The 25637-nt window shown below is 33.1% G+C and overlaps 4 protein-coding genes across 7 annotated transcripts; 3 read left to right on the top strand and 1 right to left on the bottom strand.

Moving 5' to 3' along the window:
* On the bottom strand, window positions 1-3268 carry LOC21403728 (nudix hydrolase 20, chloroplastic). The gene is made up of 9 exons (XM_010090563.2): window positions 2837-3268; window positions 2679-2743; window positions 2403-2589; window positions 1893-1973; window positions 1622-1747; window positions 1267-1346; window positions 966-1081; window positions 696-816; window positions 1-414 (listed from the first exon to the last, which is right to left on the bottom strand). Exons 1-9 carry the CDS (start codon window positions 3128-3130, stop codon window positions 345-347), a joined length of 1140 nt encoding a protein of 379 aa, XP_010088865.1. The 5' UTR covers window positions 3131-3268; the 3' UTR covers window positions 1-344.
* Window positions 3269-3931: 663 nt separating this feature from the next.
* On the top strand, window positions 3932-10854 carry LOC21403729. Of its 3 annotated transcripts, XM_024174228.1 has the most exons (16): window positions 3932-4105; window positions 4440-4517; window positions 4982-5031; window positions 5134-5187; window positions 5294-5346; window positions 5715-5787; window positions 6000-6061; window positions 6586-6654; window positions 7237-7342; window positions 7662-7723; window positions 7876-7976; window positions 8511-8606; window positions 8907-8974; window positions 9361-9406; window positions 9931-10034; window positions 10829-10854. In XM_024174228.1, the coding sequence occupies exons 1-15, from the start codon at window positions 4037-4039 to the stop codon at window positions 10009-10011; spliced, it is 1068 nt and encodes a 355-aa protein (XP_024029996.1). In that variant the 5' UTR covers window positions 3932-4036; the 3' UTR covers window positions 10012-10034; window positions 10829-10854. The 3 variants fall into 3 exon arrangements, with proteins under 3 accessions (XP_024029996.1, XP_010088866.1, XP_024029998.1); XM_010090564.2 differs by lacking the exon at window positions 10829-10854 and having other exon boundaries at window positions 9931-10092; XM_024174230.1 differs by lacking the exons at window positions 3932-4105; window positions 10829-10854 and having other exon boundaries at window positions 4442-4517; window positions 5139-5187; window positions 9931-10092.
* A 2622-nt stretch (window positions 10855-13476) lies between these two features.
* On the top strand, window positions 13477-14269 carry LOC112094100. Its single transcript, XM_024174209.1, has one exon. It carries the CDS (start codon window positions 13586-13588, stop codon window positions 13763-13765), a length of 180 nt encoding a protein of 59 aa, XP_024029977.1. The 5' UTR covers window positions 13477-13585; the 3' UTR covers window positions 13766-14269.
* Window positions 14270-17989: 3720 nt separating this feature from the next.
* On the top strand, window positions 17990-24477 carry LOC21403732 (tRNA (guanine(37)-N1)-methyltransferase 2). 2 transcript variants are annotated; one of them, XM_010090567.2, is made up of 13 exons: window positions 17990-18156; window positions 18289-18711; window positions 20715-21044; window positions 21186-21283; window positions 21440-21544; window positions 21631-21693; window positions 21970-22043; window positions 22128-22641; window positions 22731-22850; window positions 23079-23234; window positions 23373-23479; window positions 23787-23861; window positions 23972-24477. In XM_010090567.2, the coding sequence occupies exons 3-13, from the start codon at window positions 20950-20952 to the stop codon at window positions 24044-24046; spliced, it is 1482 nt and encodes a 493-aa protein (XP_010088869.1). In that variant the 5' UTR covers window positions 17990-18156; window positions 18289-18711; window positions 20715-20949; the 3' UTR covers window positions 24047-24477. The 2 variants fall into 2 exon arrangements, with proteins under 2 accessions (XP_010088869.1, XP_024029633.1); XM_024173865.1 differs by having other exon boundaries at window positions 18315-18711.
* The last annotated feature ends 1160 nt before the right edge of the window (window positions 24478-25637 follow it).

The raw sequence follows: 25637 nt of genomic DNA on the forward strand, positions 1-25637 counted from the left end.
TGGTATGAATCAAAAGAAATAAAATAAGATGGTAAAAACCAACAACCACCTCTCAGAAATGATATATAGTCAAATTAACTGATTTGTACCGAACAAAGTAGAACGATTGTGCGCATTCATTTGACTGCTCTACATGCATGTTCCCTTTTTCCAATAATTTTTCCAACCCTCCTAAGTCCTCTCGATGCTTTCAGCAATAGAATTTTGCTAATAACTTGAAATGTCTGGGCAATCCAGGGAAATAGTTTTATGCTTTAAGCTGTGCAGGCATACGTGTAAATCACAAAGTATGGTTGGAGCAACAGAGATTTCGGAGTCCGGGAGTACAAAGGATAAAAGATTTACTAGGAGCAGTCTCCACTCCTCAAACTTTGTAGTAAATCCAAGTAGCCAAAGCATTCTGGACGAATATACCTGCATGAATTAATAATACCAATTAACGGAAGAAAAAGGTTTGGAAAAAAAAAAAAAAGACTTCTATTTAAATGCATAAGTAATTGTGGGTTTTGCTCCTTCAGAACTAGGATACAAATATGGAGGGAGCAAATAACTTGCCCTTGGGTTTTGCTAATTACTAGTTAGTTTATGGTCACACACAGATCACAATGATGGTCCTTTGCTATATTATTGATAGCTGCTGACGAGTTTAACGCAATAGAATAAGTTGGAAAAAAAGAAAAAAGAGGGAAAAATACCCGTGCCGAAACAGAAAATCGATGATTACGAGACAGCAATTTGGCTTGAACAAGTATGTCCTCCGTATAACATTTGAAACATGAGCCACGGGGATCAACTTAAAACTTTCCACCTCGCCATCTGCCACATTTGTGATGAGCCATTGCAATGTATAGAGCTCTTAGTATATAATACTCTTTATGAGCAAATGACTACTGAGCAAAATGAGAAAGCCTTATGGTAATGTTTGATTGCAAATACTGAAAAAGGGCGAGTTCAAATATGCCTACCTTCATTCTTAGGTATGAAACTCACAGGGAGTTTTAGGTCATAACAAAATAAAACATCTCTTTTGTATCTATATCCGTCAATGTCCATGTATGAAATAGCGCCAACTGGTATGGTACTGCAAGAGAAACATTTCAGAATCCATGAGAAAGACAGAGAGAGGTTGCAACAAAATAGTTTCTCAGCTAAGGAAATGGACTTTCCTCATGGTACAACTTCTTAGCCAATAAAAGTAATATGAAAGCTGAATTCAATGATCAACAAAGAGATTTGATCATTCAATGGTAACAAGGACAAACCTACCTACTCGAAATGGATCTGGGTATTCCAGCTTCCTCTTCGCACTCCTTCATTATGTTCTCCCCACATTCAATCCCATGAGGCTGCGTCATTAAAATATGAATTTAAAATTTCAGACATAATAAAGATTAGGTACATAATAGATTTTGCACTGAAAAAACTATATGAGCCTTTTCCTTTCTTGTATCGTTATTCAGGAAAATACCCAACCACAGCCTTAAATCTTTGTCAAGTTCTGTAACTTAAAAACCGACGGTTAAAAACAATGTTAATACTCTACCACAAAATTCTCCTTCAATTTTATACATGACTTATCGTTTATCAATGCTTGGAAGTAAATTGATAGATTGTTACAAACCAATCCTCCAGCAACTAGATGATCGAGCATCCCCGGGTAAGTGGATTTTGTTTGACTTCTCTTCGCTATCCATAGAAACTTCTCGCCTCCTTTCTCAACATAACCATTCATGTGAACTCCATAAGCCTATTATCATAACAGGATATCAAGTACATAAGCAAATTGAAGAAGTATTGTTTAACACATTCATTGTCGTGTCAAAATTCAAGTGCTCAAATAGAAAAAGACTACAAAATTTCCAAAAAGGCCATACATGGTCCACAAAACAAACCTTTATTCCAAAATAAGGAGCAGCTGCACGTTCCAACGAGAAAAATGTTGGCGAGCCAAATGACGAAGTCACAGGGTAAAGCTGTTTGACATTAACAATAGTTAGCTAAGGAAACAATGATCTAACTTCAACTAACAACTTAGCTCAAAGGGCTTCAATCCCATAGAAAAACAACAAATGTAGAGATTCTGACAATCTCGGAATTCTTCATTAGGGTACACCGTTAGTAGTCGCGTTTTTTTAACTATCAAATTTTCATCGGATTCCATCATATTTGCATACTGTTTGATTACAATATAGTTAACTTGCAACACATATAGAGATTGTGCATAACCAGACATAAAATGGGAGTTAAATACAAACTCAGGTAGCTCATGATTAATCAAGCACTACCTCAATAAGAATTCTGGATTTTAACACATAATTACCGAGCAATAATGATAGAGATTATGCATAAAACAAACCACAAAATTGGATTTAATTACTCAACTAAGCTCATCAAGGCAGTACCTCATTCCGAATACCTGGAATCAATTCTTCCCCTAAACTTTTAACTACTTCTCCCACTGCTCTGGTCCTATCTTCTGGTGTCCCTAGCGACGAGTGCAACGTCACAGCGCCGCTTCGGAAGCCGCCATTAGAATTATCCGGCAAGAAAGTGAACACATTCCGGAACTCCCTCAAATTCTCAGCAAAACTAACAACAATTCAAGAGACCAAACTTATGCATAATCTATGAAATCCAATTCCTTAACCAAAAAGAAAAGTTCTTTCTTTTTAACTTACCGATTGTGAATATATCCGACGATTTGGTCCTGAATTACAAACGGAATGAACTCGTGTTTCTTTTCCTGAAACCGTTGGTCAAAAGGAAGACGCTAGGCTATGTTTGGAAGCTGAGAAAACGTGAGAAAATGTGAGAAAATAAATGGTGCGTATCTTACTGATCCGCGATTGCAGATTTTGATCTTGTCGAAGTATCCTTTGAGGTCGGAAGGGTCGTCCAAAACGCTTTCCGGTTCGGAGATTCGAACGACGTCATCCCAAGTGATGGTTCCACCGCTGGTTGATACTGATATCGGGCGAGAATGGGATGTCGTTGCAAGAATTTGAGCAGAGCGGAGAGAAAACGACGTCGTGAAAGTGCTGGGGAAGGCGTGAGAAGCTGTGGAGACGGCGGTTGAGTGGCGGATTTGGTGAAGGAGATGAAGATTGTTGCAGGCCATGTGAACTGCCATGGGAAACGAAACGGACAGGATGAAGACAAACGACCCGTTTTTGTTGAGTTCGTGTGAGAAATGGTATGTCGTTTTAATGGCGGAAAAAGATTTTCCAAATTTGGTAAATTTCTAGATGGTAAACGACATGTCGGTTTCATTTTTAGACGGCAATGTTGTCATAAAAAATTGAGCTTTTCCTTTTGCTTTTTTAGCGGCGGAAGTAGAAGATGAGCAAGAAAAGCCGTCACTTTTTAGCAAGTATTTAGAATAAATAATTTAATGGGTCAAAATAATTTTTAAATTTTTTAATAATAAGTAATAAATATGTTAGAATTAAATTTATAATATTTTAATTAAATTTTGATATAAATTTTAATATTTTTTAAATTTATAATATTTTAATTAAATATTTTTTAAAAGCAATGGACTTACAAACTACAAACCAGAATGTCGTTTCCCTAATAAACGACAGCAAGTTCTGGCGAAATAACGATGTGTCGTTTTACAGTCAAACTAAACAAAAAACCATAAAAGCGGTATGTCGTTGTCAAACTTGATAGTAAGCAAACTGAGAACATCCATCTTACACACGACATTCGTTATCTGTTTTAAATGTTTACAGAACTTTAAACTACAACAAACTTTAACATAAAACGACATGTTGTTTCCTCGCACAAACGACAAAAAAGAATTTCAATCTTTTAAATGGAAAAAATGACACTGATTTAGGATTATTGGGGATTTTCTCTCTCTATTTTTCTACGCTGTGTATATATATATTTGAAAATTGAAATTGACAACCACGCATAAGTTCCCACTTCTCTCAGTCGTCTCCAATTATTCCAAGACCAGAGTTCCTCTTCGTTCCCGCGGGTTCTTCTTCGCCGTCACAGTCCAATCTCCCGCCTGATTACGTGGCGGAATATGTCTCGCCCGTCACAAACTGCTTTCCCGACCACCAGAACAGTCACCATTTCCTTCTCAGAGCTCAAGGTAATGATGGTTATCCTTCTTTCTGTGTTTGGTTGCCGAGAAAAAAACGAACGACAAAAAAAAAAACGCTGGTGGAACGGCCTTTTATCTGTCCAATATCGAAGAAAATAAAAACACTCGCAGTCAACAAGGCTAACAACTGCAAGCCTTATCGAGTTCAGACTTTCCTTTTTTGTTATAGCATGCATAGCAGCGTGATTTTTCTGCTATCTTCGAAACGCTTATTTTCCTCCGTTTTCTCGGCGACCAAACATTGGACTATTTGTTCCGTTTTCCATTTTCTGATGGTTGATGCTTCAATTGTTTAATTTTTTTGTTGGTTTGGATGAAGCAGGACAAGAACGCGGATTTGTCCGTTAAGATCGAGGAAGGATTTGGACCAAGCGGTCTAGGAATTCTATCTGTAACAGATGTATGTGAAAATTTCGCTTTTAATCTCGTTTTGATATTTAACAGATTTTTCAACGCTGTGCTAATTGGAGTTCGTTGTATTTTTGGCGAATTTGATTCCTTATTGGATTTTTGGCTTTGAAACAATATCTTCTGATGTGTTATTGTCTGATGAAAAGAAGTTGTGGAGATATTAAATTAGCTTTAAACTTGAAGGAATCTTAAATTTAAGTATGTGAGTAATGACTTTATATTAGTGAAGCTGCATTGTAATGGATTTTTTTTTTTCCTTTTATTCGTTTGAATGGACACTTTTTTAGCAGTCCTAATTGTTCTATGTGGATGGTAATTTCATGACTAGAATGCAGTTTTGGTTCTAGTTATTTTCTTACATGCCCTTTTCTCCTTGTTTCAAATTTGGACAAAAATGTTGGAAACGTAAATTAGTGCTCGTTTTGCGTAACCGTGTTGTAACCTATCTTGTAGGTTCCGGGATTTTCTTCATTGCGGCGAGATCTCCTACGCCTTTCTCCAAGGTATAATGTGGAAATGGTATTTGAGAACTCAAAGATGTAGAACTTGCGAAGAATGCTTACATAATGTCGCTGATGGGCACTTGCCCTTTTATCTATTATAAGGTTAGCTAGCATGCCTGAAGAAGCGAAGAGGGAGCTTGAGGATCCTCATAGTAGGTAATAAGATTTTAGCTGTTTAAATCTCTTTCTTGTAGCCCTACGAACCGATTATGATACCGAGTTACAATGATTTATGTTATTTTTGTCTGTCATCCATGTGTAGGTACAATTTTGGATGGAGTCATGGGAAAGAGAAGCTTGAATCGGGGAAGCTTGGTAAGATATTCATGGACTTTATATTTTTATCTGAAGTACATAGAGACAAACCAAAGACCTAAAGCTTTTAGTTTATGGATTTCTTCCCATTTAGTTAGATTTTCAATATAAAATGATGAGATACTTTTTTCTCTAAAATGAAAGGAAATGATGAGAATACTAATGAATGTTTATTCAGTCAAATGGATTTTAGTTCTCTGAAGCTCTTACATTCAAACTACACAGGCCAATTCTTGTTACTCCATATTGTAGAGCATGATGTATCATTTTTGCCTTGATTTATTTTGACAAGGTTTAGTCTTATAAATGAGCGGTGTGTCTGATTCTTTAACCTGATTGCTTTTTTCTTTTTCTTTTTTAATTTTCAGATATGCTGAAAGGCTCTTTCTATGCAAACCCAATATTTGATAGACCTACAACAGACGCATCTCTAATCCAAAGGTAAAGAGATTGCAATTTTTTATCACTGCTACGTGTAAGGTATATTCTATGTAAACTATGAGGGCATAATGACCAAAGTCGTTAATTAAAGTATGTTTTTGGTTACCTTTTTGACTGTTTCTTTCTGCAGTATGCTTATTTTAGCCCTTACTGGCAGTCTTTATCAAAATATGATGTTATGCAGCTTCATTCACACAAAATCTGGATTGCAGGTATCCATCATATTGTGGATCAAATATATGGCCTCATAGTGCGTTGCCTGAACTTGAATCAGGTATGTTAACAGATGGTGGATAACCTTTCTGGTTCATTTTGAGAATGCATGACGTGACAAGATGCCTTTAAGGATTATCAGTATGAACTTTTGTACAAGTCTGTTCATCTGCAGTCATGAAAGCATTTTCAGCTCTTCACTCTCCTAGACTTTTATTAAGTTAAAGATATGAATCCACTACTGTGTCAGTTCTAAGGAAAAAAAAAAGTACTTAGAACATGTTTTCTTATTACATGCTGCATTCATGTAATAAGAAAACATGAATGCAGCATGTGGTTTTCTGCAGCATGTAATAAGAAAAAAAATGCAACATGTTTTCTTAGAACATGTTTTCTTGTTCCTCCATGTATACTTTTATCCCTGATTACTTTATAATCATCATGTTTCCTTCATTTTGTTACCTGACATGTGTTCCTGGGCGGTCTTACTTTATTATTTCTCTTGATATGCAATATCTTGGTTGATAAGCTGTTAAATTTCTTCTTTTGTTTTGCATGATAATATTGTACTAAATCTATTTGTAGCCTTTAAAGCTCTTGGCCAGTTGATCCATGATGTTGGGCTCATGTTGGCACATCACTGTGACCAATATGGTAAGTTCTCAATTCATATTATATACACTAACTTGTGGTACCGAAAATATTGAAATTCTTTTTCATAGGTCTCGTTTTCCTTTCCAACTGTTGAAAGTTGAAACATTTGAATCTGTCCATAAATGTACTTGTCCTAACAAGTGAAACTACCATACCATTTTTACTCTGAGATTTACTAGGAAACTAAAAGCAGGACCCACAATGCTGGTAAAAGTCGAGCCCGTTTGGTTCATGGATTAAAACCATGAGATTAGAATTATTTTCGATTTACGTGTGTTTTTTGTGAGAGAAAATACTGTAGCGAACCATGAATCATGATTCGAATCAGAGAACGAATCCTCCAACCAAACAGGCTTTTTATCCAGAGTAGGCTTTCCATTTTAAGATTATAACCTTCAATTACTGAATCATCATGTTATAGGAAGTGAGAATACTTCTGAGCTTTCTAACATCTTTTCAATATTATCAAGTATATATCTTTTGTGAGTTCTATCCCAACAAATTCCTGTGCTAGCCTTCTTATTGCTCTTTCTTCTTTTGGTTGCTTTTATATTTCAATTTTTTTTAATTTTTTTTTATCAGTATCCAAAGTGATGAAAATGGGAGAGGATGAAGGCCTTGAGAAGATACTTCTCCACTCTCGTTGTCATAAGGGGCGTCTGCTTTATTATTTTCCATCGGAACAGAGGTGACTAAATTTTTGTTTTTATCAAGACTTATTTAAAACCTGATTCTTTAGACAGCTAAAAGTTCCAATTCTTGTAGTCACTCATAATCTCTGTCTTGTAACTATTTTGACCTCTTTGCCAATTGTTGAAATTTTAAGATGTAAGAACTCTCATGGTCACCCGTAGAAACTCTTATTCTATGAGTTATAAAGAGTTGTTTCTGTTGTAGTCTTTCCTCTGTCGTTTCCTTTTGAGAGAGAGAGAGAGAAGAAAATGAAGTGGCACCATAATATTTTGGCTTCTAGGGTAATTGTTTGACTACTAGAATATGACTTGCAGTAATGATAACAACTCCATGTCGTCCTGGTGTGGGTGGCACACAGACCATGGCTCACTAACAGGTGATCACATTTTCTCCTTGTATATACCAGTTCATTGCTTTTTATTTCATCCTTTGTCGGTCATTATTTAGTATGCTGATGGATAGCATATATTTTTAACTTTTTGTGTACTGTAGTCTTTATTCTAATTTATGCCTTAATTCATTATGTAGGTCTGACATGTGCTATGTTCATGAGGGATGCTGTAGAAATACCTTGTCCTGATAGTGCTGCTGGTCTTTATATTAGAACACGAACTGATCAAATTGTCAAAGTACACTTTCTTAAACTTGAAATTCTGGCAATAAAGTGCTGCAATTATGATAAAATTTTACTCGACTAATCATTCAAAATGTCACTTTTTGGTTATCAAATTTACTCCATGAGTTTTAGCTTTCGTTCTACTAAGTGGCCTTCTGGCCGTGCTGTCTGGTTAGATCACTAGTAAGGTTTCATTACAAAGAAAATAGTATCATAATAACTTCAGAAAATGATGATTAAATGATGGTTAATTAAACATCACTAGTTGCAAAGTATCTTATGTAACAGCAAACCTCTTGATTTAAGTAGAAGACACCCTGGGGGAATATTTAAATTTATAGAGGACAAGTACATTGCTACTTATGAGGCACGGTTTGAAGTGTACTCTTGCCTTCTCTCATCTTGATCTGCGTTTTTTATGTGCTTTTCATTCAGCCATCTCCTTAAGGAGCTTTCTCACGGATTACCTGCATAATTGTGGTTGTTATGCTTTAAAACAGTAAACATTGCCTCTTGCAGTAACTTTCTTTCCTTACACGTTCTTTAGGTTGTCTTTGGAGAAGACGAAATAGCATACCAAATTGGTGAAACTACCGAAATACTTTCAAGGGGCTATCTTTGTGCAACACCTCATTGCGTCCGGGTACTTTTGTCCAGAAATATATGCGTTCATATACAATTACATATTGATCCATGCATGAAGCATGGTGTTTCTCTTGCTTTTGATCGTCATCAGTCTTTTTCTCTTGCTGCGCATCAACTAGACAAGATTGTGCTATCACGTCTTAATAAGCTAGCGTTTCTACAACTTTTCTTTGGGATAAGAAATGAATCTGAGGCATTATGCTAATCAAAGTCGGATCACATACTAATGTTCTATTTAGCGCCTTTGTTCAATTCTCATTGGCAAATTGTGAAGCATAATGTTTTATGTCGACTGTAGGCACCTAAAGGACAAGAGGCTTCTGGTCTGGAACGGTCAACCTTCGCATTATTTATGCAACCTGACTGGTGTGTACACCTGTTTCATGGCACTTATGTTCTTTGAATATAGCATTATAGGAGAACTACTGTGATTTAGAGCAGAGCTAGTGGTCATCATGATTCGCAAGCCGCTATCACCACATAGAATTAAGGAGTGGGGCCCACTCCCTATCTCTCGTAGATGGGGGCTCGTTGGAGCCCCTCAGCTTTTTTTGTGTGATTTACACGAGTTTCGTCTACGATTCTTATTGACTCAACAAATCAATGAACTATTATACGAAATCTCTGCATCAGTTGATTAGCCACGTGCTATGCAAAAACCAACCATCTTGCCCCTTTAATACGACCGTAAATGGATTTCTTTCGTAAGTTTTGTACGACGTTAGATGGTTAAGGTTTTTCTTGTATTGCAGGGATGAACTACTTAATTTCCCTGAGGAGGTCCATATCCATAAAGAGGTACATAAAGTTTATGTTTAGACCGTCTTTAATGTAAATATTAATACTAATTATATATTTAGTATAAAAAATTATGATATGGTATGTTATTTTTATTTTTATTTCAATGTATGATGCTATTTGAAATGTTAAATCTATTTTTTTTTTTTTATAATTATTAAGCTTTAGAAGTTGTAAAAGTAAACTTTTACATTTCAACCGATAGTAATCAAATATTAAATTTTTCATATGATATATTTAGTGAAAAATTTGACAATAGTAATTTAGCAAAAGTATATGAGAAATTTACCACAAAGTAAATATTTCAACCAATAGTAATTTATCATAAAGTATAACATATAAAAAATTTAACATAATATATAGTATTATATTAGAGAGTTTTTTTACATGTTAAATTTATAATTGACATATTAATTATAATATTGTATTAAAGATGCTTTAAAGGATCCAATTATTGGCGGATATTATTGCAGCTTATATAATTATAACCTCCCCTTGCCTTTTTCTCCTTTCTTCCCACGCAGCTGATTTCATCAAGTGGACCTCTTACTTTTGGAGAGTACACTGAGAAGCTTCTTGACATATATTACCACCTGAAAAAATAGAAGAAACTTGCTTATAAATGCAGGTGCTTAATAATGGCTATTATCTAAACAATAATTCATCTAGATTGATGCACACTTTCCTCTGCCTAGTTCATTTGTTTATAGATGAACACACAATTGACTCGTTTAGTTTCTAAGTTTAAATATAAAAATTTAAATAAAAATTTAAATTTTATAAGAGAAAATATTATATTAAAAAAATTTAAATAGTGATTCGGACTTATGAAACAAATGGGACATACCTATTTATTATTTATTAGTTGCCCATAGTGATAATTGCATTGCTAAAACAGTCGCGAATGATATAGCACGTGTTGCGAATAATATAAGGTCTCGTTCAATTTGTTAATTTGAGTTTTTGATTCGAGTTGGGATGTTATTTTATATTAGATCTTTTATTGTAATATAAAAAATTAAATATAATTTTTATGAGAATTTTTAATTATAATAAATTAAAATTAAAAATTTAAATCGATAAAATAAATGATCTCTTAGCGTGTGTTTCTTCATTGGACCCAGACTTGAGATGAATTAAAATTAATAGGTCAATAGTTTACATAAGTTAATAAATAGGTCAAATTACTGTTTTCATCCATAACTTGTCTGATTATGAATTATAACTTGACAAGTTATTATCCCTAATTGTTCATAACTTATCTGACTATTAACTATAACTTAACAAATTTATTCATAACTTATTTAATTATAAATCATAACTTAATAAATTATGACCTATTAATTTTTATAACTAAAAATTAATTTACATACTTTCTTAAGCTTTTCGGCTTATTTTTTACTATTTTCCAAAAATTTATAGGACGTAGAGAGGAGGGAGACAATGCACGGCCTCTAATCTCTCTGCCACACTAATTTAAGATTTGGTGGGCTTCTCGAGAGTGAGCGGCCGACTTTTGTAAATTTTATAATTGTTTGTTATAGAGATAATGACAAGACGATTCTAGAGAAGTCGGCCACAAATTGCCGCTGTTTTATCACGATACGATATCACTAAAATCTCGCAACCGACGGTACTGGGACTTCATTAACAAATCCATATTCTCATGTTATCGCGAGAAGATAAATTAGAAGTTGGGCCGCCCTCCTAGAAGGCCAACCGAAAAGAAACGAACAGAAAAGAAAAGAAAAAGAAAAGAAAAACGTGGGGAAAATAAGAACAAAAATGCCACGTGGAAAGAGGTCGATTGGGAGTAGCCGGGGGGGTGTACTAGGCTACTATTGTCCCCACACGGATTCAACTGCTCCCAAAAGTCCCCATCATCTGATTTGGAACTTGGCCCACCATCTTTTTCACCAACTTTGACTGTTATTTTGTACACCACTACACCTCCACCTCCTTTATTGCATTTGTCCCCTACCCTTTCTAATTCTATCCATGTATTTACTATTTTTCTTCTGTTTTACTTTTACCATACTTTTGGTAGTTATTTATCTCTTGACAAATTTTACTAAAATCAGTTTTTCACCGTATCTCGTGAATTTGAAAATTGGTCTATGCATTTCTTGATTTTTAAAACATTAGAAAAAAGTTTTTCCTTTTCAGATAAATTATAAGGTCACTTTTTTGCTCATTTTTTTTTGTCAATCTTTCACTTCTCAATTTATCATGTGTCATCTCACTTTTTAAAGCAGTATAAAAGACCATTATTTTTACATTTTATTACAATTATGCCACTCTTTCATATTGCATTTTTTTTAAATGGAATATTAAAAAATTGTTGTTTTGCTATTCTTTAAATTTTTTTTTTGTCTTTTTAGCCCTCTTTATTCGTTTTTTCTAATAGAACAGATATTAGACATATATTTTCTCATTTAATGAGTTATTCCGATTTCTAGCTCAACGTATATTATTTATATAAATAAATTATTTTATAACCTCTTTTTTTTAAATAAAATGAAGATTTGGGAAAAAAAAAAGTAAACAAATAAAATAAAATAAGAACCTCGTTAATGTTGGTGATATGAATGCTTTCAAGGATCTGCATAGAGTGTTAATAGATATGGCTTTGTTGGAGGACACGGACTTGTAATATTTGGCTTATGCATGAATAGAATTATTTACTAATATTATGTAACGTAAAACTTTTTATGTAATATTTATTTTTATTGAAAAAAAAAGTTATAAAAAGAGTGATAAAGAGTGGCAAAGTTGTAATAAAATGTATAAATAATAATCTATAATAATGCTTTACTTTTATGGGAAAGTGAGATGACACATGACAAACTGAGAAGTCAGAGAGTGGGCAAAAAAGTAACATAGCATTTCTCATTCTTCTATCTCAATGGATGTAAAATCTATCATGATTTTATAAGATTAAAATCGAATTTGTATTAAACACCTTTATAAGTAATAAGAAAAAAATGAAAAACTTATGCTGTGTTTAGAATTGTTATTGTTTTTATTTTTAATATTTTTTTAGAAAGAAAAAATGAAAATGATTTTAAAACGACATTTAGCACAATTAAAGATAAAAACAGAAATAAAAATAATTTTTTAGTTTAATGTAAAATGAGAAAAAAATGAAAAATGACTTTTAGTCATTTTTTATTTTTTATTTTCGTTTTCTCCTCCCTCGAGCACAGAGAGTGAAAAAGGAAGACATTAATGGATTTTTTTATATTAAAAATAATCTTTTAATAAAACTATTAAACACATTTTCAAAAATAATTTTTATCTGAGATTAAAAATATTTTCATTTACATTTTTATACAAAAAATAAAACTATTTTAGAATGAGTTTTAAATGCACCCTTAAGTTTCATAACTCATACATCAACAAGAAACCTTTCGCGGTGAGGGTAACTCCCTTTGTTTTTGTCCATTATAATTCACGGAATTTTTGCCGTTATTTTTTCAATAGTTTTCTGATTACCTAAATATAAGTGATATTACTAAATTGATAATGCATTAACATGCCTAAAGTACAATTCAATTTCCTATGATGCAATTCTTGTTTCTTTTCTCGAAAGATGAACAATACAAATTGTCTTTATTCGTATTTACATTCAATACACACATCAGCATTGGTGCCGAAACAACCATTGTAGTCCCTTTTTCAGATATTAAAAGCCGCAAAATTCAAACTGGTTTCGGCCATCAACACCTTTTCTGCTTTTCTCTTGCCATTTCCAAGTAAAGCCTAGACAGTCAATTTGGCGCTAATGACTCCCACATCTTAATAGAGGCATAGTTGAATCCAAACTCTATCCATAACCAAAGTGTCACTATTATATTTATAATTCTTTTCCCCTGACTGCAGAAAGTGAGGAAATGAATAAATAAATATAATAGAGCGGTAGGTTTAGTAGTAAAGTATATAAAGTCCTTGTTTGCGTGCAAAAGTTGATTTCTCCAACAATCTTAAAAGTGGGCCACCACCATGTCTGACCTCAGGCCACTTGAATGAACAGATTAGCCCATATATATACATAACAGGAAACTTCCCAAACCCATCAAAGCTGTGCTTGTTCAAAGCTCTTAAAAGCTCATCTTCCCAACCTTCTTCCATAATTATCAAATCCCCACCAAATATTTTCTTCACATTTTTCCTTTTACGATGGCGAATTCTTCTTATTCTTATTCTTATTACATCACGGAGTCATCGAGGCCTCGCCGGAAAACCAGCCTGAGAAAGAGGTGTTTGCTGATGGTGAAGCAGCAGAAGACTCGGTTCTACATTCTTGGACGCTGCGTTTCGATGCTTCTTTGCTGGCACGACCACTCCATATCCGATTAGCTAAGCCTATGCTTGTAAGCTCCGAATCAATTTGTTGATTTTGATTGGAAACCGCAGAGCGCGGTTTCTGCTCGCGGTTTCCATTTTCCAGGAGTTCTTTTGGCATGGAATTGGAGAGAGAGATAGAGATAGAGATAGATAGAGATAGAGAGAGAATGTTTTGGGAGCCCATTGACGAGGCAAAGATATTTAAGCAACTATGAAGTATCGAATCTTGAACTCGTCCTAACACAAAAACGAAAGAAGACATCTTTGTCACCAAATTTTGATTTGCTTCTTTTGATCTATTATGGGAAATCTCAAAATCCCTTGGTTTGACATTGTTGAAGATACTAGATAGGCAGTAGTGACCAATTCATGTACATAAACCATAGTCTTTTATTATTATTATTCAGTTTAGCTTGAAAGAGAGATGGAAATAATGAAAGAAACAGAAAATTTCAGACGCTGTCGCTTCAGGTTATATCGTCTCTGGCTTTGTAGAATGGCTTTGATAATTCCTGATTTGCGTTCTCTTTTGTTGCGTTTCTTAGACGTCTCTAATCCAAAGGATTATGACTTGTATTTAAACTGCTAAAATGTAAAAAATCTAAATTTAACGCATCAAATTTCATATTTTCCCCCAATGTCATACATGCTAAATAAAACGCCATTTTAATTTGTTGTTCCATTCTCATGACTAAGCTTTGTAAATTGATACATCATCTTGCGTTGGATGAGCATAATTTTCCGTACTTTCTATTGTTTTCTCTTCAATTTCCCCTAATTTTATTTTTTAGTGGGGAGAAAATATAGTGCATGAAGGATTTTGTCTCTTCTTTGCCAAGTGATAAGTGATTAAAAAAAAAACGGTGTTTCGAAGAAACTGTATGGAAGTGAAAGTTCTAATCTATAGGAAGTTTTAGTGAGCGTAGAGTATTAAAGTTTCGAATGGCAAAATTAAAATTTTAAGCACATACTACAATTTAGCACGGGCTAATTTTCCATTGAAAAAAGATGAGGTAGTTTTACACCAAATGTTAATAATTATATTGGATTTAGTGTAATTTTAATTAGAAAATAAATTTCTGGGAAAGTATTAAATTATAACATTGACACGAGATAATGTTATATATGTTTCTCTCAGCGACGTTAAGAGGAAGAAAAACCGTAGATGGGCATAGTAAGAACAGAACAAAGAAGTGGTATAGTAATGACTAATGAATTATGCGATAAATTCGTACCATGATTTGTGATTTTTTATAATATCATTTTCTTATAAAAAATATACATAAAATGAGAATAATTTTAAATTATAATTCTAAATTCATGTGTTAATTCACGAAGTTGCGGGTTACGGTCCACACAGTGAAAGCAAAATCTAATTTGGCTTTTGTGCTTCTCAACCACTGCATATTATTGCTTGTTAAATTGACGCCGAAGGAAAGAACAAACCGATATGTGAAGGTTTCGTTCATTTTACCGATTTGAATTTTTAATTTTAGGTTTTTACAGTAAAAAATTTTTAGAAAATATCACATTAACTTTTTCTGTTATAGTGAAAAGTTCTCAAAAAATATCACATCTTAATTCAAATTAAAAAGTCGAATCTACGAAGTGAACGAGTCCGAAATCAACGAGTGACCCTCGTATATTAGCTCAACTGTGACGTGCTTTCAGTTGGAGTCAAAAAATCAATATTGAAGCCCTATGATTAAACAAGATTTTTTTAAAAAAATAAAAAAATTAATAAATGAAGAAAGAGAGTCAAATATTGTGTGCGTGAATTATCCAAATTTCCAATGAAAATGCTAAAATGCCGGATAGAAATTTAACCGAACACAATGAGTAGGTCCCACAAGATGGACTCACATGGACCCTGTTAGTGGGGCCCACATTATGCGTCTGACAGGGACTTGTCCCCGTCGGAATTGTAGGTAGCATTGCTCTTCAATTGCGGCTTCTCTTGAAAAAAAATTAGAGATTGACAATTAACGTCGGCGTCCTATTTTGATCGTTTTATTTAACTTATAGTTAATTTAAATATAATTTGTGATATAAAATTTTTTAAAAATTACAATACGATATTATAATTTTTCGGATTAACACGACATAAAAATGACATGTGATACGAAATTAATCTGTAAATCTAAAATTGACATAAAAATTATATATTTTTATTTAATTTTTTACATATTAGAAATAACTTAAAATTCATAACACACTAAATACAATAACATCTATTGAAATTAAGCAAATAATAGTATAAGATTTTGAGTATAACTATCATGATATCACAAGTTCATAATAAAATAAAAAATATGTAATGAAAAATATATGTATTTTTAGTTTTTTACGAGTTTCGTGTCGTGTTCGGGTTAGGGGGTTCCAACCTGAAATTGACCCGTATTTTTCGTGTCAATTTTAGGTCGATTCAATTCTGACCCGAACCTCTTTTTTCTCAACCCTAACCCGTGAAATTCGTCATTTTTGAGTCATGTTATTGTGTCGTAACCCATATTACCGACCCTAGAAAAAATAAATTCGGGATTATCAATGTCACTACACCATCTCCTCTAACACCCTTTGACACATTAGACTTTTAAATAAAAAGACAACTTTACCCTTTCGTTTAATAACTCGAGGAATAATATCCAAAACACCCTATGTGTGTTATCAAAGATTATTTTTCGTCTCTTTTATTATGTAAATAACTAAAACACCCCTTATATTTATAAAAATAAATCTAAAATACCTCGTGAAGTTTTTAAAATTTTTAAAATACTAAGATTATCCTTCTTAATCTTAATTAAATACAATTTAAAACATTAATAAACTAAAATATTAAATAAAATCAATCTTAAAAGATGAAAAGTCTCTAAATATTTGCAGTTTTTCTTTAATTAGAATATTTATTTGAGCATTTTTAAATTTTTTTTATATAACTCTTTAGTTAAATCATATCTAAAATAATATTTAATACATATTAAGAAGGATAATCATGGCACTTTTAGGCTTTATTTTGTTCAACATTCAAATTGTCGATTTGGTTTGAGTTATAGTGATTAGAATTGTGGTGTATTGGGCCCGTTTAGTTCGTTGATTCGAGTTTTTTAATTCAAGTTGAGATGTGATTTTATGTGAGAGCTTTTTTACTGTAGTAAAAGGCTAGATGTGACTGTTTCTAAGAGCATTTTACTGTAGCAAAACTCGAATTCTAAACTCGAATCGGTGAAATGAACGGAGAATTTTAATTCGAACCAGTGTTTTGGATATGCAAATAAATTGTAATTTGAATTAAGAATAAAATAACTCTGTTTGGATAAAGTGTTGAAAACTGTCATTAGAGTTCTATAATAAATCTTATAAAATCTCATTGTAAATGACATCCAAAAATATACAATGGGTCCGTTTAGTTCGCTTATTCGAGTTTTTAATTCGAGTTAAGATGTGATTTTGTGAGAGCTTTTTACTGTAGCAAAAAAGTTAGATGTAACTGTTTCTGAGAGCTTTTTACTGTAATAAAACTTGAATCGGTAAAATGAACAGAGTCTGAATTGTAATTCAAACCGGTGTTTTGGATATGCAAATAAATTGTAATTTGAATTAAGAATAAATAACTGTGTTTGGATAAAGTGTTAAAAATTGTCATTAGAGTTCTATAATAAAACTTATAAAATATCATTATAAATGACATCTAAAAATATACAATATGTACGAGGATTTGCTCCTCTCTTCATTATAAACACAATAAAAAAATCATCTCAATCAGAATTAAAACAAAGAAATTATGTCATTTTTAAGCTTGAAATTGAAGAGAGAAAAAAAATATAATCAAAATTGTTTTCACTGTAGAAAACAATTAGGATTGTTAGAATTTAGGGGGAGGTGAATTCTAAATACTCAGGATTTAAACTATTGTTAATAGTTTGAATTGTCTTTGAATTACCTTATACCAAATATCAATTTAAATTATGAACTACGATTTGAATCATAAATAACAAATCAGATGATTTAAACAAACAAGCACTTAAAAATTTAACTGCTTTATGGGTGTTTTGGAGCTGTTTCTACAAATATAAGGATGTTTTAGGCATTTTGCATGATAAGAGAGGTGAAAATTGTATTTTGACAAAATACGTAGGTGATTTGAGTATTTTCCCTAACTGAATACACTCTCAAAAAGAAAAAAGAACCACTCTCTAATTGAGCAAATAGAACGACGCCGTGTTGATCTAACACGTATTCATCTAAGTCGTTGGATTTGAATCGTTTGGTATTCCCCGTGTCCGCCATTGCTAATGCTCTGCTCATGAACCCTAAAACAAAAGCAAATTCGATGTGCATTTGAAATTGTTGGCACTTCGAATCACTCGCGAGCTTTGCAAGGTCGCAACAAAGATATTAAACGGGTAAGTGTATATTTGCACAAAATCTGTATAAATTAATGTTATCCATTTGAACTTTTAGAATTTTATTTTATTCTCTTTTCACTTTTCTATTAATTTTCTTGCGTTAATAGATGACACTTAACTCCTGTTTAGCGTTTTCTTTTCGATCCACATTGCAGCAAACTACTCCGGTTGGGCGTTTTCTTTTCGTTCCCATTACATTTACAGCCAAACTCAGAAACACAACAACAAAGGTTCCCATTACATATACAGCAGCAGCAAATCTACTTCTTCGATTTCGCTGCTCTCTCTCGTCTAAGAATCTGGTAAAGTTGTCGTCTTTGATCTCGGAATAATACTTTCCGTTCACGCCCAAATCGGAAGAATTGGGAGTAGAGTTCTGCTGAGTTTCAGTCGTCTTTGATCTCGGAATAATAGTTTCCGTTCACGCCCAAATCGGAAGAATTGGGAGTAGAGTTCTGCTGAGTTTTAAAGAAACCCCCGAGGAAGTAACGCCACCTTCCATTGCTCTCATTCTGGTCCCTGCGTTCCTTCGATTGCCTCTATTCCGAAAAGGTCTCTCTCTCTCTCTCTCTGATTTTGTTGAAACTTTCGATATGTTTGTTTGGGAAATCTAACAAATTCTCTTTTTTAAGTGTATTATGTAACCTTAATTCTTTCATATTTGAATCATTTGTAACCGTTTTCTTATAACCTTTGTCGTGGTTTTTCTGTCTGTCGAATCAATTCTGTCTTCTCTTCTGCCTGCTTATGGAAAATATGTATGCTACTTTACCTTCCAATCGACGAGTTCAACGAACCTCCCGTCTGGAAAGTTGTCTTCAACTCTTGTTTGATATCTCCGATCTCCCTTGGTTGAAAGTTGCTTCTGTACTGTTCTAACGCAGCATTTGCCTTTAATCACTAATTGGATCCTTTCGGTTTGAGTCTCATCTAATGGATTTACAAGTGTATGTGTGTGTATATTCGTCGCTTTCCTCATATTTTGCTTTATTTTAAGAATATGTTTTGACATTCAGAAGTAAATTTGTTTATGTGAATTTGTTTTTTCTTTGGGTATTTCAATTAGAGTATGGTACTACTTTGCATAATTTGATTGTTTTAGTATGATGTATTGATTATCTTCCTGTTACTGTAGAAAGTAGTGAAGTTCTACACTTTCTTTTATGTTTTCTTGACTAATTTATGTCTATACTATAATAGTATAGTAGTATTGATACCGACCTGAATATGTTATAGATCAAGTGTTTGTATTAAGCACTATGTGAATGGTTTTTGATTATTTGTATAGATTAGGATTATTTTCCTCTCTCTTTGTTTGGTAACTAGATTTGGTTGGAGCTTCCTTTGTAATCCATTATGTATTTATCCTTGTTTATCTGGTTTTTTTTTTTTTTTTTTTTTTTCGGTTAGTTTCTGCACTTGTTGCATTATGCCAAAGTTTTATGCTTGTCCCTTTACCTAATTGATTTTTCCAATTGACTCACATTCTGCTACACATGTTGCTGTCTGTCTATATGTCATGACGTATGCCATTGTCTTGTATCATAGTTATACTTCACTCTTAGATTTTCTCTCTCTGTTTTGTTACAACTAATATTATTCTTGTACATAACAATTTTCTTTCGTCAGTGTAATATTCTTTCTTCTTGAGTTTCACTAGTCTCTTCATCTAAGAGTTTAAATAGTCTTCCTTATGGGCGTTCAATATTCTTTTCGTAAAGTTTTACTCATATTATCTAGTTATTATGATGACAATTTCTTATTATTATATTTAGTTCTTATCATTAAATAACAGAAAAGTTAATGATTTTCTAAATGCTAGATTACTTAACTTTCCTCATAAGTCCTTCAAAAAACAAAAAGAGGAAAAAAAAAAAAATTCTCATGAGTTACTACTTCTCATCTTCATAATTTTTTAAAAGATATATTTTAATCTCTTTTTAATGTTAAATCTTATTACTATTATCCTGATTACATATATATGCTAATATAGACCGTTACTTTTGAATAGTAATTAAAATTTTTTCCCTCCATTTCATTCTCAACCATTTTCAAAAATTTCCTCCATATTAAGATAACTGCATTTCATTGGTTACTTTTATATTTCAAAAGTCAATAACTTCTATTATATCTTACCAAAACTAGTTTTATTTTTATTACTGGTTTGTAGTGGTTTTGATTCCCTGAGAGTGTTTTACTTTGCTATGTATAAAAAAGAGGTTAGTAAGGAAGGCTTTCCTTCCTTAGCCCCTCTTACACAAATAAAGAAATAAAAAAATAAATATAAATATAAAGTACATAAAAAAAAAAATCAAAATCAACCTTGATTGAATATTGCAATCCTCTACATACGATGGTAATTTAACAGCGGTTTAGCATTCAATTTGGTTGAATATGAATCCCGATATCTTAATTAACATCTTGCTTAACTCACATTCCGAAGGCATTGCAATCCTATCTCAATATAAGATAAGTTCATCCCTTTTGTTTTCTTAAAATTTCAATAATCTAGTCCTTTTTTTTAATACCTTTTCAAATATTTATATATTTTGCAGGTTCGAAATGGTATCTTCAACAGGTTCTTGATCTTATGATCTTTACGTCTTTATTCTTCTTCTAGGCAGTATAATATATCTTATGTGTTGTTTTCCTAACATCACATGATTTATTCTTACTTGCTCTTTTGGATAGAAAAAGACATTATTTGGTTGGATTTCTTTCCATCCTGAATTGTATCTTTTGATACTTTCTTTCTTCTAAAAAAAAAAAAAAAAATCCCTAATCCGTGCAATGTTCGACGAAAGAAAATTCGATGTGCATTTGAAATTGTTGGCACTTCGAATACCTCGTGAACTTTGCAAGGTCGCAACTAAGATAGTAAATGGGTAAGTCTCTGTAATCTGTATATTTGTACAAAGATCAGTTTAATTTATGTTACCTATTTGAATTTTAGAATAAAGTTTCATTTTTTTAAGCTTCAGTTCATGAATTTGCCTTTATTTATTCTGTTGCCACTGAACTTTCAGCTATTTGCTTGATAAGCCTCGCGTTAAACCAATTACTGAAGACCCAGCATGTGAAAAGAACCGTTACATGATATTGTCTGAAAGGGTCCAAAATTCTGGTAAAAAGTTGTTAAACCTCTATGTATGTAATCTGCTGAGATTTGTGTTTGTCATAAGAGAATAGTAAGTTATATATGAAAATGTTTTAGCCCTTAACATGATTGGGCTTTTGCAGCTTATCTCTTACAAATGAAAAAAATTTTGTTTCGAGACAGATTTATCTGATATTCCTAATGACACAATCAACGAACTGAGTGGATTATGCAAGATTGATGTAGTTCCGTATTCATTAACTCTCGGATACTCATATTGGGGGGCAGGTTAGTAACAAAGCAATTCTGGTTCTTTTATCCTGTATTTTGATAAACAATCAATTTCTGGATGATATTTGCCTTTTGGTTTTCAGATCATATTTTGAAACAGATATTGCCTCCTGGAGTCGAGGTCCCGTCATCTTTTGAAACGATAGGTAAGTTTCAAATCATGAGTTTACTTCACTTCTACTTTTTTTCCCCTAATTTCTATTTAACCAAATAGTTTTCTTTTCATTTTTAATCTTATAGGAAAATACAAGCAACTTTTATTTTTTTTCCTCTATTTATATGTAACTTACTGAAGTATATTGGAGCAATTATACATTTGTTTTAGTATATTTGGAACAGCCAATTTATTTTCTTCCTATATCTTTTTAATGAGCCCAGTGTAATGTTTGATGATGAATTAGTGATTCTTGGTACTCATGCAGGTCACATTGCCCATTTGAATATACATGGTGAATTACTTCCCTTCAAGGATGTTATTGCAAAAGTCATCTACGATGTATGTTTCAACTTCTTCTGACCTTAATATGAATTTTTCTATTGGTATGAGTTCTATATCCTAGCATTTTATTTATATTGGCAGAAAAATTATCCAAGAATCAAAACCGTTGTTAATAAAGTTGGAACAATTACAAATGAGTTCCGTGTGCCCAAATTTGAAGTTCTAGCTGGGGAGAATAATATGGTCACAGAAGTGAAGCAATACGGATCGACTTTCAAGCTTGATTATGGTTTGGTTTATTGGAATTCGAGATTGGAACATGAACACATTAGGTTGGTTTCTCAATTTCAAGCAGGGGAAGTCATTTGTGACATGTTTGCCGGTATTGGTCCTTTCGCCATTCCTGCAGCACAGAAAGGATGCATTGTGTACGCAAATGATTTGAATCCAGATAGTATTCGTTATCTGAAGATTAATGCCGAAGTAAACAAAGTTGATGGTTATGTTTGCGCTTACAATACTGATGCTAGAGAATTCATTTCTCAAATGATGACAGTGCCCAAACTTGAGATAGAATTGAACGACAACACCGCTATTCTAAAATCATGTGAGCAGCAACAGGACAAGATAACCAATCAGGATATGGAATCAGCTGGTAAGACATTCATATCAATATATCATTTTCTTTTGGAAGGTGCAATTTCTTTCTATGGATGTTGACTAAGTTTTTAATGTTTTCTGCAGTTGAGGTGAAAGAACCACCAAACGGTGTTGTGAATAAAGTGGAGAATATGGAAGGCTCTGGTATTAGTGGAGATGCATCAGTAGCTTCAGTCAAAAGACCTTCAGATGATTGTCAAGCAGGTCAGGACCATACAAACAGGAATTTGGCTAACACCGAATATGTGAATCTAATGCTTTTGTTATTTATTTCTAGGGTGCTGTTTCGTAGATTAAGCATTCGTTTGCATTGCTAGAGTTCAAAAGCTCCCCCATCTCTCTTTTCCTGATATCAGGGGAAATGGAAATGTAAATTGGATTCACGACTTGACTGTATTTTTGTTTATTTTCTCTTCCTTATGTTCTCTCTAGAGAATGGAAGCGCACGCGGGAATACTTCTCCCGCTAGTAGGAGAAAAGGAAATAAGAATAAGAAAATGCGAGGCTCTGAGATTGCCGCTACTAAGACTTGGGAGCATGTTGATCATATCATAATGAATCTACCTGCTTCTGCTCTTCAATTTTTAGGTACAGACTGTTCTTTCGACATGGTTTATCTTTCATCTTCTAGATTATTCAATTTCTATCCTTAATTTTATTTTTCACCATCTTGAAGTATAAGGAAATTAAGTATAATATGTATCTTTGTTTTGTTTTTGTCATCAGATGCATTTAGAGGTCTAATCCAGAGAAAATATTGGAAGGGAGATCTTCCATGGATTCACTGCTATTGCTTCATGCGGGCACATGAAACCCAAGAACATATTTTCTCAGTAAGTGATCCTCGTGAATATACTTGTTTGTTGACCATCTTTTAAGGGGAAGAAGAAGGTTCCGCTACGAGATGAAAGTCTTTAGTAGTTTCTTCACCTTCTCTGTGGCGGGGAAGAAAATCCATTAAACTTTTCTTAAGAAAATCTCTTATGGAAAGTGTAGCATTCAATCTCTTTTATCCATGTTTTTCGAAAACATTTGTCCTATGAATCTATGATACCTATTCATATTATGGATTGAAATCATCTCAATATTCTACAATAGTTTCTTGTTTCACTCGAAATTTAAGATCCAACTGCTGTGCAGGAAGCGGAGGCTGCCTTGGGTGCCTCTATACAAAAGCCAATATTTCATAGGGTCAGGGATGTTGCTCCAAACAAGGTACAGCACCATTTTTTTAGACACCATCTCTGTTTAGTTCCTTTCTCAATTTTTCGTACCTCGGTGCATGCTTGGATGCGTAATGTCCTTCTCCGACTTTTGTTGTTCAGGCAATGTTTTGCTTAAGCTTCAGGCTGCCAGAATCTTGTTGTCATGAAAATGTCTCCAATGCCTCGGAGCGATGAGCATTCACGAATCTCCTTGCCTTGGTGGTGATTGCGGTTGACGCTTTCTCATGCACCGGCTCTGAAAAGCGAAGGGTTTTATATTCCTACGACTAAGAAGAGCGGCGTACGTGGAAAATGGAAATATCAACTGATGCAAAACTCAAGTGCCTAATTTACACAGGGAACTAGAAAGCAATTAAATTAACAGTTCACCGCTTTTCAATTTGTAACTCATGTTGCTTAATACGAGGGACAGTTTTGACTGATCAGCTAATCAATCTTTCTCCCATTATCCCTGTTCAATGGCGGCTAAAAATATTAGCTCATAAGATTGCGTAATGAAAAAGGATTGGTCTCTCTCTCTCTTACATATGAATGGCAGTGCATATCTAGCACTAATGGCAAAACATTTGTATATTATATGTCAATACACATGAAAGTAGTTCATATGGATTAATTCTCTAGTTCCCTTATTCAGTTTGCAATGTTTGAATAATGAGAAACAAGTTTCCGTATGGCTCAACAAGTAGTATTCATGGTGAAGAATATTGATTAGTGTACCCATTTGTGTGTCTTTCTGTATAAGCTATTGGGGTTAGATGACGGCACAGCGAAGTGGTATTCATTGTTGGACTGATCTATAATTACCCCTAAAATAAAAAGCATATAATAAATAGGAATATAAGAATGTCACACATACATGCTGAAAATGAAGATGTAAACTATGATGATATAGGACAGTTATCCTGTCATATATTCTCACGTATTGAGCAATAAATAAACCATCCCATTAATCAAAATTGCATTGCACTGCCCCTTGTCGAGAAACAGAGAGAAGGAAAAAAAAAAAAAAAACAGAAACAAAAAGAAGCACCTATTTTCTACTTTCTTTTGATTGGATCTTGTCATGGCACGTCCCAAAATTTTAAAACGTAACATTTGTTTTCTTCAATTATGAAATTTTAACAAAATAATATATTTTTTAGGCCTCTCTTAATTTATAAATTCGTTGGTTCTTAATATTAGTAATAGGAATGGTAATTTTATGGACAAAATTACCTCGAGTGACACAAATAAGGGGGGAAAAAAAACAGAGGCAATTTTGTAAAAACAAAAACTAAATATAAATAAGAATGCTATGTTCTCTGTAAACAGGCGCTTTCTCTTTATTAATATGGATGTCCATATTTGTCAAACACAAGTATCGGAGTAACACCAATGATTAATGATTGTTAACTCCAACTACACCTTTAGTAATTGTGTTATATAAAGAACAATTTATGTGCTGCATTAAAATTAAGTTGTAAGAAAAGCGAAAGCTGTAGGAGTGAAAGATGAGCCGGTGGCAAAAGCTAAGGTAAACGTATAGCACCGGAATTAAAGAACCATGTCTCTTGACACTAGTTTAAGAAAAGAGAAACTTCTGCAATGGGATTTCTCCTTTTCTTACTATCGATAGTTACTGTTATTTTAACTGTTGTATTAGAATTTTAATGTTTTAATGTGTGTGTTCACGTTAAGCATTTACTACAACAACTGCTACAGCCAAAAAAAAAAAAAAAATATTAGTAATTTTTCAGTTTAGACAACAGTAACTACTAGTAGTTAA

The sequence above is a fragment of the Morus notabilis genome, unplaced genomic scaffold (genome assembly GCF_000414095.1).
Source record: "Morus notabilis unplaced genomic scaffold, ASM41409v2 Scaffold625, whole genome shotgun sequence".
In the NCBI taxonomy this organism is placed as follows: domain Eukaryota; kingdom Viridiplantae; phylum Streptophyta; class Magnoliopsida; order Rosales; family Moraceae; genus Morus; species Morus notabilis.

Bases quoted from the DNA above. Each gene is read 5' to 3' on its own strand.
- LOC21403728 (XM_010090563.2), bottom strand. From the start codon at position 3,130: ATGGCAGTTCACATGGCCTGCAACAATCTTCATCTCCTTCACCAAATC. The intron at 2,744-2,836 runs GTAAGATACGCA...CAACGGTTTCAG, and splicing joins AAATCTGCAATCGCGGATCA to GAAAAGAAACACGAGTTCAT. The intron at 817-965 runs GTAGGCATATTT...CAAATGTGGCAG, and splicing joins TTTCATACCTAAGAATGAAG to ATGGCGAGGTGGAAAGTTTT.
- LOC21403729 (XM_024174228.1), top strand. From the start codon at position 4,037: ATGTCTCGCCCGTCACAAACTGCTTTCCCGACCACCAGAACAGTCACC. The intron at 4,106-4,439 runs GTAATGATGGTT...TGGATGAAGCAG, and splicing joins TTTCCTTCTCAGAGCTCAAG to GACAAGAACGCGGATTTGTC. The intron at 7,724-7,875 runs GTGATCACATTT...TTCATTATGTAG, and splicing joins AGACCATGGCTCACTAACAG to GTCTGACATGTGCTATGTTC.
- LOC112094100 (XM_024174209.1), top strand. From the start codon at position 13,586: ATGGCGAATTCTTCTTATTCTTATTCTTATTACATCACGGAGTCATCG.
- LOC21403732 (XM_010090567.2), top strand. From the start codon at position 20,950: ATGTTCGACGAAAGAAAATTCGATGTGCATTTGAAATTGTTGGCACTT. The intron at 21,545-21,630 runs GTTAGTAACAAA...TTTGGTTTTCAG, and splicing joins ATACTCATATTGGGGGGCAG to ATCATATTTTGAAACAGATA. The intron at 21,694-21,969 runs GTAAGTTTCAAA...GTACTCATGCAG, and splicing joins GTCATCTTTTGAAACGATAG to GTCACATTGCCCATTTGAAT.